Source organism: Melospiza georgiana, chromosome 4 (assembly GCF_028018845.1).
Source record: "Melospiza georgiana isolate bMelGeo1 chromosome 4, bMelGeo1.pri, whole genome shotgun sequence".
NCBI lineage: Eukaryota > Metazoa > Chordata > Aves > Passeriformes > Passerellidae > Melospiza > Melospiza georgiana.
In genome coordinates, this window is record NC_080433.1 from 54,560,314 (window position 1) to 54,573,140 (window position 12,827).

The 12,827-nt window shown below is 36.7% G+C and overlaps 1 protein-coding gene across 4 annotated transcripts in view; it reads right to left on the reverse strand.

Moving 5' to 3' along the window:
• The window catches only part of DOCK4 (dedicator of cytokinesis 4), a 223,140-nt gene that overhangs the window by 85,476 nt on the left and 124,837 nt on the right, over nt 1-12,827 (reverse strand). For all 4 annotated transcript variants that reach the window (XM_058023697.1, XM_058023694.1, XM_058023696.1 and 1 more), the window contains exon 13: nt 9,360-9,485. In XM_058023697.1, coding sequence (XP_057879680.1) covers nt 9,360-9,485 — 126 coding nt within the window. The remainder of the gene's footprint in view (nt 1-9,359; nt 9,486-12,827) is intronic.

The window sequence follows — 12,827 nt, forward strand, 5'->3', positions numbered from 1 at the left end:
TGACTTCAATCCAACTAGCAATGAATTGTACCAGGGCAGAATGGGGGCGAGGGACAGACACCTGATCAGCATCAATTACATGCAAAATCTAATATTAGGAACAGGAGGAAAGGCCAATTAAAGTCAAAAACAACCACAAGAGGACTGATGGAGGATGCAGTGAATAGGGTCAGCCTTTCTTAACCTGCAAACTACAAACTATAACTATTAAATAAGCAGTAAAGAGAAAAGAGCCAGGAGTAATTTCCAGGCTGGAGATGACAATGTGTGCTCAGGGACCTATTATGGTCACTGCAGAATTTTATTATGGGATGCCTCTGCAGCCTCCCTTTCCTTCATAGGTTGGAGGCTCCATCATCACTATCAAGGACCTGTGTACAAGCTCTGGACTCCTGCTGCTCCCAAGTTGGACCTGCATGTAAACTGCCCCCAGCTCAGAGAGGCTTAACTGCACCCACAGAATCTCAGGTGACAGGAACAACACAGGTAATCACAAGTCAGGACAAAGTCAGATCAGTACAAGCCTCAGGAGAGCCTTTGTATGAATCCATCATTTGCACTGTTATTTTTATAGAAGCATTTGCACCTAACCTAAGCATCAAAGCAATGATTTTTCATTACAAAATTGCTTTTAAACTTACACTGACAAACCTGTGAGTTGCAGCTGCAACACGGGTATTATAACAAGACTTCTTGTATTTCAAACCTATTTAGAACTGCAAAATCTCTTGTAGCATATTAATATGAAACAAGGTTTTCAAGCAGAAGATAGCTGTCAAAGATCAAAGGTAGTGTCTTCGTTAGAAACAGGAGTTTAGTTTGCCAGTTATCCTCAAAAAGCTTTCTAGTGAAATAAATTTAAATTTTATTATTTAGTAGGGTAACAAAACACAGCATGAGTGTATTTGAACAAGCATCTCTGATAGTTACTGCTGTACTGAAAACAGCCAATAATTTAAAAATAAGTATACAGACCTCACTAGGAGCTTTTGTTTGGAACTGCTTTTTTGAAAGCTTTGCTCAGAACTGTAGGACCTTTAGAACCATGAATTGCAGAAGAGCAAAAAAACCTAATTTCATTTAAAGGAAGTTCCTGTTCATCTGTGTAAAATAGGGGCAAATGAGATGCTTTATACTCTAAATATATCTTGAACAGCTCTTAAAATTTTTCAGTTGTAGGGACTGAAGATCTCTGGCTGTGACACAGACAAAATGGTACTAACCCAGAATGTAAACCTTGTGGATGAAAACATTCTAGAAAAAAGATCCTTAGAATACTTTGTAGAATGGGAAAAGAGTTGTGTAGCAACTGCCAGTGGGAGGATATAAAAAAAAAAAGCAGCAGAAGGTGATTTAAACTTTTAACTTGAGGAGAGTGCTAAGGAAGCTTAGTAAAGTTTTCTGTCTTGCTAATCCCCTTCTGGCAGTTGAATGTTTATGATTTCATAGTCCAACTTCCATGCAATGAGCTGGGACATCTTCAACTAGAGCAGGTTGCTCAGAGCCCTCTCCAATTTTTCTTAAATCTTGCCAGGGATAAGACAGCTACACTCTCTCTGGGCACCCTGTGTTGGCATTCCTACCTTTAAAAAAAAAATATGATGCAATGTTTCCTTTTTTACAGTCACTGGATATTTTCCTACAGAGGGAGGAACTTTGCTCCCTTCAGTCCCCGCCTTAAGATCCACAGATTTGAGAGGTTGAGAAGAGAGACTTACAGTGAAGACTGAGGCAAAAATATTGCTGAGTACCTCAGCCTTTTCTTCTCATCTGCTGAGACCAGTTTAGCAGTCATGCTGATCACAAGGCGTATGCTTTTATTTTCTTTTCTGGCTGAAATACCTACAGAAGTTCTTATTTTTCTTTGCATTCCCTTGCTGATTTCAGCTCCAACTTTGCCTTAGCCCTCCTGACCCCATCACTACACAACTGGGCAATATTTCAATATTTTTTCCAGCACACCTATTAGTACTTTCACTGCTTCTGCATTTCCTTGTCCTTTAGTTTGACCAGCAGGTCTTCACTCAACTATTCTTTTTTCTTCCCTTCCTGATTTGTTACACATTTAATTTAAAAACAAAAATTAATTTAAAAAAACCAAGTTAAGCAATCTAGGATCATTTATGAAAATTGTAATAGAGAAGAATGTTATCTGAAAGAAGGGCATTCTTAAGGACAGCAGCTTAGTAGGACACACAGGCATGCTGCATTTCACAAAGAATTTCATCACTGTAGGAAATGAAATCCCATTACCGAAACAATTTCCTTTTTGTTTTGCCTTTTAGAAGATACTAAAAGACTGACTGGCTGCTTATCAGGGAATATATTCAGCACTTTCAAAAAGGGGGGCAAATCTCATTGACATGCTTGAAGCTGCCAGTGAACACGTTTGAGTTTTAAAGACTGTGACAGCCACCAGTCAGCTGTCTGTTCAGCGCTTTTTCCCCACTGAGCAGACCTTAACTTCTCCATCACTGAGGCAAAAAACAATCAAGCAAGTTTTGCACACATTCAAAATATTTATAAGTAATATACACACATGACTCACGAATGAGAAAAGCTTTTATTTAGTGCTTAAATACATACATACAAAGAAAAACTCAGACTGAGACCCTCTGGGTGACATTTGACAAAGAATTATTTGGGGCAGGTTGTATGTCTGTATTTAAGTATATTATAGGGAAGAGGCAGAAAAAATTAAGGCAATTTCTACTATTTATTTACTAGCAGATACTTTATATATTATGACTAGTATTCTTGTTTATGTATGGGAAACTTAATTAAAACAACTCTGCATATGTTAGGATTTTAGGAGCATTGGTCACTTTGGTAACACCACTGCCTTTTTATTATTGAATTAAGTAGACTTGGACATTTAAATCAGAGATGAATAAACTGATTTTTTTAGTACTTTCCTCAGTTACTTTCATTTTTTAATAAAACATTATCTGCATTTTCAGCTTTACTACAGAAACACTCAACAAACTCTAAGACACACTCACCAGAAAACATCTGATTAAGCAAACAAAATGCCCTTTACAAGGAATTCTCAAATACTTTCATATCTCAAATGGATTGTACATTTACCACATAATACCCAATTGTTCCGTGACTTTTTTTTCTCTTCCTTCTATCAATGAAATGTAAAACAAGCTGCTTTAAACAAGCAAGGAATAAAAAAATTGCAAACTTTTTTCAACAGAAAACTTTGACTTGTTGACTTTGTCAAACTTCAGAATAAGGAAAATATTTCCAACACAATTGTGAAAGACTGTTTGCTTTAACAGAGCTAAAACATTCATTTGTTAGTTTGCCAGTGTTCCTTACCCACTTTATAAAAAAAAAACTTCCAAGCCATAACTGTACTTGCATACACCTCCCATGCATCACTGCTACTTATTCTATACTCAGTAGAAAGCCAGCCTATTCTTCAAATACCATAAACTGCAGAAGACTCTTTTCCCTATTCTTCATTTCCAGTAATTTTAAATCAAGGGAAGTACAATTAAATTCTGGCTTGTCTTCCCTTTCCACAGTTTTCTTCTATTTTTTCCTTTAGTTTCTAATGAACCAAAAAAATAAGATAGAGGAGTAGAAAGGAGAAGAAAAACAATATACAAGTTCCTTACACTTGTCTAATGAAATGCATCATACCCTTCTTTTCTCCAGTGACTTGTATAAATGTTAATTCCTTCAACAGATAGGATTAAAGTTTTTAAATAGTATTAAAATAGGATTTGAAAAGCAGAGGATATTCCTCCTAGAGTACTACAATTTTGTGAAAGGTCAAAATGCAGGGTTTGTCTTTACTCCACCATATTGCTCAAACATATTTTGTGTAACTAATATATCCAGTGGCAGAAGTTAAAATTTAACTGTTTGTACTTCATATAGTATAAAGAAAAGTTTGGGAAAATTCACTCCATTGCTAAAGGAAGAAAAATGTTGAAGTGTGTCAGATATAGATTTCTTCTCCTAGAATCTACAGCTCTTTACTAACTCCAAGCTCACTGGCAGATACAGACACTTACCATGATGAAGACAACATATTCTATAGCTTCCTTTATGTGGAGGCCTGAATATATGTATTGTTATAACAGCAATAAGAATACAACAACTGGTGACCCCGACGCGATGAAGAACACACAGCCAAACATCGAGAGAAGGTATGGAATCCCCCGGACAGCCGAGAGCTGTGGCAGCCAGAGAGCTAACACTGTATAGGGGTATGTGTATATTCCATGTATATATCTAAGACAGCCGAGAGCTGTGGCAGCCTGAGAGCTGGGACTGTATGTGTATTGTAATAGTGTAATTGCTAAAAGAAAAGGGGGGAAATGTGGAGGCCTGAATATATATATTGTTATAACAGCAATAAGAATACAACAACTGAAATGTAGTGAGAGTTCTATGTATTAGATAAGTGGGTCCTAGCTATTCTAAATGAGTCACAGCTGCAAAGTCCTTAGTTGGGCAGCAGCTGTGGCTTGTAAAGATAGCTGGGATAAAAGGGGTGGGTCAAGAGCCCAGAAGGAGCCCCTGAGAAGACACACGAAGGACTGTGCTGCAGAGAAGAACAGCTTGGTACAGTATGGGACTTGACAAATATGAATACAACAAGAATACAACATCAATATGGAGAGAGTCCCTGTAAGATCTATGTTTGGGTCCTAGTTACTCCAAACGAGCTACAGCTGCAAAGTCCTTAGTTGGGCAGCAGCTGTGGCTCGTGATGGTAACTGGAATAAATAGGGGTGGGCCAAGTGCCCAGGAGGGGCCCCTGAGAAGATGCATGGAGAACTGCTGCAGAGGGGAACAGCTTGGTACAGTATGGGACTTGAGAAATATGAAGACAACATGAATACAACACCTTTACATTTTTGCAGAATCTTTTTCTATGCTTTGAAAGAATGACTGTCTCTAGTCAAAAATCACGTAATTGATAATGAATGTTATCACAAAGATAGCATTTTTTGAGACCATTTGTATAAAAAGACAAAGATTCTATTTCTAGCTTTATTTTAAAAAGCTTCTGAAAATAGTAAGAAAGGTTGGTGTGTACTTGGACATGAAAAGGCCTTTTAATAATCCAGATGAAAGCACGATTAGTACATTCAGTAGCTTTGAAGGACAGGATCTGATGAGATTTAACTGGACAGCAAAAGGACATCTAATGAAGTTAAAAGGTGACAAACATAAAGCAATGCAGAGTGATAGGAAAAAAATTCAGTTACTTTTCTTGAATTAAGCATATGAAAGCTTAACATAGGAAACTTAAAAGCACAGCAATATCCCAGGCACCTCATTTTATCTGCTAAAATGCAAAAAAGAAAAAGACAATGTTGAAACAAAATGCAGCTTTTAATCTTGGACAAATAAATTCGAAAGAATGAAAGTTCCTCTACAAAGCTTAATAGTACAGCTGCATGTAGAGTTTTTACAATGACATTTGTCAAAATTTATCGCAGAAATAGAAAAGGACCAAAAAATTCCAGGTTAATTATTACAAGCCAAGACTTCTCCAGTCAGGATTGACTAGCCCAGCTCTAGATACCAGTACAGATACCACACGAAGCTTGTGCACAAGGTAAACACTGGTCAATGTAGAACCATTGGAGGGATGCACCAATTCTTTAACCTCTTACAATAGCATATGATTTTAATAATTTGGATGGAAAGGAAGAAATATTAACTCTTATGCTTAAATCAAAGCATGTCATGATCAGCAGCAGCAGTAATGGCACCAGTTCAGATCATAAGCTGAAAAAAAGGATAGCTAACTGATATCTACCTGAGAAATTCTTTTGAGATGTCAGCCAACAGGCCAATGGTTTACACACCAAAGTACATTTTATGGATAAAGACATTTTGAGCTGCAGTCTCTAAGTCCCTGAGCCTTTCAAAATCAAATCCCTAGCTGTTTTAAGTCAGAATTATCTTGTCATATTACTATAGACAAAGCTGTATAGAGGAAGTTTGTAGGCAAAATTCCAGGAAGGAAGGCTTGGACTTCACTGAATTGCTTAGTGAAAAAAGTATTCTACAGGAAGATGATGAGATTATTTTAAATGCTTTTGTATCACACTGAATGGATTTTGTCTTTGAATGTACCAAGCAGTTAAGACAACAACTACCAGTAAACTACCAGTAATAGACTTAGCACAGTTAAGAACAGTGTAGCTTAAATGAAGCAAAGCAGATGCAGTTCTGATCTGGAATGCACAACTAAAGAAGACATACACCTGTATGTATGCTTACTACACAAAAGTTTAGTCTATTTACAACTGGGAGGCAGAGTGGGCATCTAGCAAAGCCAGTTAAGTCCTCATTTAGACAAACAGCTGTACTAGGGTTTATTCCAATTCTAAAAACTCCAGGCAACACATATTAGTGATCAGGCTTATTTACAGAATTAGATATTTTCCACACTGGGGCCAAAGAACGTGTACATGCACGTGTATAACACATGAGCATGAACAGCACTGAAGGCATGCACTGATACAGGTGCTCTAAGTCAAATTTGAAAAGAGATTCCGTAACACTGAACTACATAAAATAGCAAAAAAGCTGGTAAAAGTATGCATAGGAAAAGGACTTTCATATTTCATTACCTATTTTGTATGTAAATTTACCTTAGAGTGCTCCTCAAAAGTATACTAGATTTGTAAATACCAAATGTTTAATGTTATATATTAATAATGATGTAGTTGTCAGGAAGTGGTGAACACAGAAACTCAGTGTGCAAGCATAGATGTCCTTCAATGTTGTACAAAGCTTCTTGAGAATATTGGCTGTATATCTGCAGACAAGCACACTAGAATGCTGGAAGAGAATTTACCAATGCTTGCATGGAGTCTGCCCTGAAATCCTGGTCAAACCTACAAAATGCATATTGATTATCCTCACAAGTTGACACTTCCACTGCCTGCCCTTCTTTTGTTGGCTAGAACAAAGTTACCTATTTCACAGACTTTTTAAATCATAGCCATATACTTTTTTCCATCCATCTACTTCATTTCCTAAAATACTTGGAGTTCTTCATTAAGAAATTCCAAGGGTCCTGGACAGTGTATTTGTGGCTTCAGTCTGTCAAAGCTGCAGTGACACAAAACACATTACTCTATAAAAACACGCACTATTATTGTCAGTTCTGGTTTGGCATGTATGCTGACCCCAGTTGCTTTTCACAGCAAAACCTCCACAGAGAAAAGGATTGGTATGACAAAAAAGGAAGGTCAGAGAGAGTTTAAATACACCAGAATAGGAGAGATACTTAAAATATGGCATTTCTAAGAGAGATACTGCAGTTTAGCAGCATGAAGCATTTCTTATTGAATAATTCAAGAGTCTTATTCACAACACTAACCTAAGTGTTAATTAGCCACAGCAACACCCTTTCAACAAAAATATAAAGTAAGATCTAATTAATGACCATTTCTAGTGGCAAAAGATGAAGTTCTCTAATTTATCTGTGAGAAAAAAAAAACCCACCAGAAGATAAATAGAATGAAAGAGGAGCTTTAAATTAAAAAAGCATTTCAAAGGCGAGGTTGCTGAGGGCATTTCAGGGCCTAGGGCATACTACTCTGGTTAGTCCTTGAAACTCATCATTGCAAGACTGAGATGATTATTTCTCTTTAGGAGAAATCCCTTCTATGCCAGCACACACAGAAGCTGTACATTATTTAAACTCATGCATGCATACAATTGGACTGAGACAGCAGTATACCAGAACCCATTATTTTTTAAACAGTGACAAAGTGAACCTGCATAATTCTTTGAAACTGAGTCAAGAAACTCCTCCAGCAGCTGATTACACTACCCTGCTATAACATGTTTCTTGCAGTTTAGTACATTGTGTTATTTCTCAAGTGGAAAATGAAGGGATAAGAGATCTATTCATAGAACTTAGCAAATTTGATAACACAGAGCAGCAGGTCACTAAATCATAGATAACTGGGGAAATTATTCCTAATAGGAGTTACAGTGTGCTCAGTAAAACTGCTTCCACTGCTATCTACAACACCCATTTTATTCAAATTTCAAATCCAACAGTAAGACAACAAATAAAGCCTAGCTAATAAGCCATAAAATGTCAATTGAATTGCTTGCATTAGGCATATATATAGAAACTAACTTCAATTTAAATGGCACCTGACTTATGCATTTCATTGTTCTAAATACTGCAGTTACACCATTTTCATTGTAGTGCTGAAACTGTTTTATTAACTTGTGCTATTGTGCACGTTTTAAGTGGCCAGTAGTGCTGATCAAGGATGCAGAAGGACAGATGTTTAATTGGCAGGAAGCACACAAGAGTGAATTCTCAGTTGTCAAGTTTCAGGCAGAAGTTCAAGAGAAAGACATGCTCACAGCTAAAGCTGAGCTTCATTACTGAGTTTCAAATGCCTGTTTAAGACCTCCTCGATCAGTGAAGTATGAAAGTTTATTTATTCTTGCCTCAGAACCCCAGTTTACTTCTGATTTAGGTCCACAGGAATGCAAAGACAGATCCTTATATGAAGAAGATAGTCCCTATTAAAAACCTGAAAGTCATGGGGATGATTTATATTTGAGAAAGTCAAGACTGTATGCGTGGACTCAGCTGAAACTAAGATGTGAGCTCCTCCCTGCAACATTTCTCAGCAACAACATAACAGCATAATCATGCCAAACTGATCTGCTTGAAAGTATGCTTTGCCTTTAAAGAGACATTTACTTCCTAATTTTCAGCAACCCACTGAACGTTTACAAAATTTCATTTCAGGGATGTAGTTATAAATTGTTCTATGATCTTCTTCTGCTATTTGCTTCTTCACAATCACACTGACACAATCTTTCCACACTCTTTAGCATTGGTTAAAGTATTTGCCTATTTTGTCATATAATATACACAAAATGAAGCCTCTACATCTATATTATTGTCCATTTCCAGTCATCTCTATTTTGGAGAAACAAACCTCATGAAAGCAGAAGCTGTACAGTATCAGTGAAATTCTGTGAGTCTTTATTTAAAAAGCTACCAGCTCCTATGAATTGGTTCTGCTGGTTATCTTTTTACCTGCATAGAGCTCAGCAGTCTTGCATTCACTCATCTTCACCTGTATAAAGGGGGGTTCCATCTCTCAAAAAAGGCTCCTATAGCCATAGTTGTTTTGACACTGGCATGACAACTATACAATATAATGTAATGGCGCCACTGGGACACAGTTTCTTCTATCTTGATGAAAAAATGGTAATATAAAAATCTCAGGAACTGTTTAAGATGTTTCAGAATGCAGTATTCATTTGAAAATCAAGTAATTTCTCATAAGTTCTTTCTTTTACTGCTTAGCACGATAGCTTTCTCTTTAACTTACCAGGCATTATAATATTGGAAAAACCTAGTTTCCTTGTTATGGATACTCCATGCGTAAATCTGGATGTATACTCCCTCCTAATTTGTTCTATGTCTCCATGAAGCAACTGAAGAGAAACTGCAAGACCTGAAAATGAAGAGAAAAACAATGAAAACTTAGACATTCAAACAGATTATCAGTACTACTTAAAAATTTTATGTATTTGCAAGTATATATGCATTCTTGAGAACAGGAAACTCAGGGGAAGCCAACCTACTTCAATTCTAAAGTGTATTTGTGAAGGGTATCAACATCAAAAAATCAGTAAAGACTTGAAAACAACTACCTATGAAAACATTAGCAAATTATTACTGATGTGTAATTGAACCACAATGACATGAATGAAAATTATATCAGTAGGGACAGACTAAAGTTGTAACTAAAAAGAGAACTAGAAAGAGGTCAATTTGGAGAAATTTTGCTATCAGGGCATTTGGTATCATTTTAATTTTTCACTTCCTTCAACACAACCCTGCCTTTATTGACATGCAAGAAAAAGTGCACATATAATTTTTGCCCTGAGCTATGGGCGAAACACAGAAGTCTCATCACAGTGTATCACTTTGTATCAACTCATACAGAGTTATATAATTTATTCATCTAAAATCTGAAGAAAAAATTCTAGTAAGTAATATAATTACTGTCTTAGGAACAGTAATTTCATAAGGACTAAAATTACAATTTTTGTTCAACATTTACCGGATTTAATCAATCATACTCATTATGTTCGCTAGAAGACATGCAAAATGCAAGGGTGGCCATTTAACTATTTTCCAATTTTTATTCCTCTAGAACCAAGGAAGCATAACTCCTTCTACTACATCTGCAGTACACAAATAAATTGCAAAGAGCATACTTCATTACAGTTGAGATTAACAAAAGCAACAGGCATGCCTTTTGGTTATTGCAAATATAATCACTGAGGCAAGTGTCAGAATGACACAGCTTGTAAAGATTAATCTTGCCTGACCTTCAGCATTACTACGGCATATCCTGTGTCAACACACAGATCAAGGAGAAGATAAAAGCTTTGTATGCACTCAACAACTGGAGATAAACAGACAACTCAGAAGAAGAGTCATAATGAACTTGAGATTAAGCTGAAGCAAATAACATGTACAACGCAGACTGAACAACAAGGTCATCAGTCCTTTTGGCTTTGAAAGAAATTTTCCCTACAACCATATTACTGTTCAACTGAATAAATTTACTTGAAGTCTGGCAGTTGCTAAAATCAGGGCTCAAAACTCCACACTATGTACTGCCAGTCCAGGCTCCAGCAGATCATATTTATAATTACCATGACAACTTTTATATTTTTCCCCTTACCTATGTTTACATTTTCTTATTTTGCCATCTCCACAGAAAGTGATACTCTGACCAAACCTTCCTTCTCATAAAAACAGCTCGCCTACACATCTCCAACTGGGTGCATAAAGAAATCTTACAAGAAAAAGCATTCAGTAAAGTCTTTTCTATTTTAAGGACTGTATTTAATGCCATGGATATTAATTATTTTTATAGGGGAATTTGTTCTATGGTTATACAGTGAACGACCTTTAGGAAGAAGTGACAATCATTATTTGGGCAGGTGAGAAAACAAACCACACCATGGCTAGCTGACAGTACAGAAGCTTGGTACAAAGCAAAATTCAGGCTCTGTTAGAGCAGGTGAAAGGTTTTTCATTGCTGTATGGGAAGAGCTCGGCTGGGTATAGCTCCCTGATAAATATGGATATTTAGACCATCCCAAATCTTGCTGCTTTTATATTTTAAGAAATTGTCATACATACACATGTATAATCATGCCCTCATATGCCCCCATTGCACTGTTTCCTTGGAAACCTGAAAAACCCATTTGCTATTGTTACAGATCACATCAACCACAACAGCATTAATCAGATATTGTACATCACCTGGTGTAAAGTTATTGTGTTTTCTAAACAAAGGTTGAAGACTCCAAATTCAATTTTCTTTCAATATAAATTTCACAGATTCCCTTGAAGAATTTTATTTAACTTTAAAATCAGATGTCAAAAACACCTCATCAACGGCTAAACACTTTTAACTTGAGAAAAAGGCTATCTGTCAAGGATTTTAAGCACTCGCTCATGCAAGGAAAGAAAGATATAGAGCTCTGCATTTCATGGCATTCATTGTTAGAGAATGAAGAGTCATCTTTGTACATCCAAAAGTATCAAGAAATCTCTCAGTGAACACACCTGAAACACAGGTTAGTCATTTTATTTATAGTTTAAATACATCTTTGGAATATAAATGGCATGCATTCCCCAGCTTTTCAGAAAAATGAAGAACACTGGATTACAGATGGCAAAGTTACTTAAAAAAATTTGGTTAAATGGTGAAAAGAGGCTAGTAAATACGAAAGAGTGAAAGTCAGCCAGAATGGAAACAAAGCAAGGATGCACAGAGAAGGAAATCTGAACGACCTCCAAAAATCAAGTCTTCAAGTTAACAGTTTTACCACTGAGGACCCAGCTGTCAAAAAAAGGGAATTGACAAGAAGTAGAACTGATAATTTTGGTAAAATGCTTAAGTTGGGAGCACACGTATTCTACCTAATCAATGAAAAGAACATAATTCCCAGGTAAGCATTCAGATTGCTCTGTCAAAGCTCCACAAATTTTGGAAGACACCCAGGCTACCCTCCATTAAGGGTCTAAAATCATAAGAGGCATAGTGTTGCTGAGGTGTGATGCCCACATTACAGAACAGGTTGCCTGAATTCCCCACAATATATTACTTTCAGGATGTTGAGATGGGCAAAAGGAGCATACTGTATATCAAAGGATTGCCCCCAGAACTGCTTTCAAACCCACACTATTTGATGACCAATAATTGGCCACTGGTGAGCTGTCCACAGGCCGCTAGTACAATCCTGTGCCAGTACTTCCAAGCTGTTATGGTCACATGTCTTTATTGTTCTGTGTTCCATGTTAGTCTAGGGTTACAGCTGGTTAACTCTACACTAAGTACATGTCACAGGTATTTGTTAAATACAAAGCATACATCCACCACACAACTGCACAAAACTAAGCAAGAGCTATAATAAGGCAGATAAATTTGATTATTTTGTAATTTGATATATGCTTTTACAAGTCAGAACAAATCTCCTGTCAGAACAACACAGGGTAAGACAAGTCCAGGCAGTCAAAGCCAGATAGGTAAAGAGGACCTTGCTGTCAGCCAAACACAAAGCCTGTGGCCAGTTGCAAGCCACAGCAATCCCATATTCATGCGTTTGTAAAAATACAAACTTCCAGAAGAAAGTAGACACCCACCATGACTGAGGAACCACGTAAATGCAATAAAAATCATGGGGAAGAGATACTTTAAAAAAGATGGAACAATTCACATTTTGCAAGGGCCTAGAGTTTGTATGCTTATTAAAAACTGAGCTACCAGAAT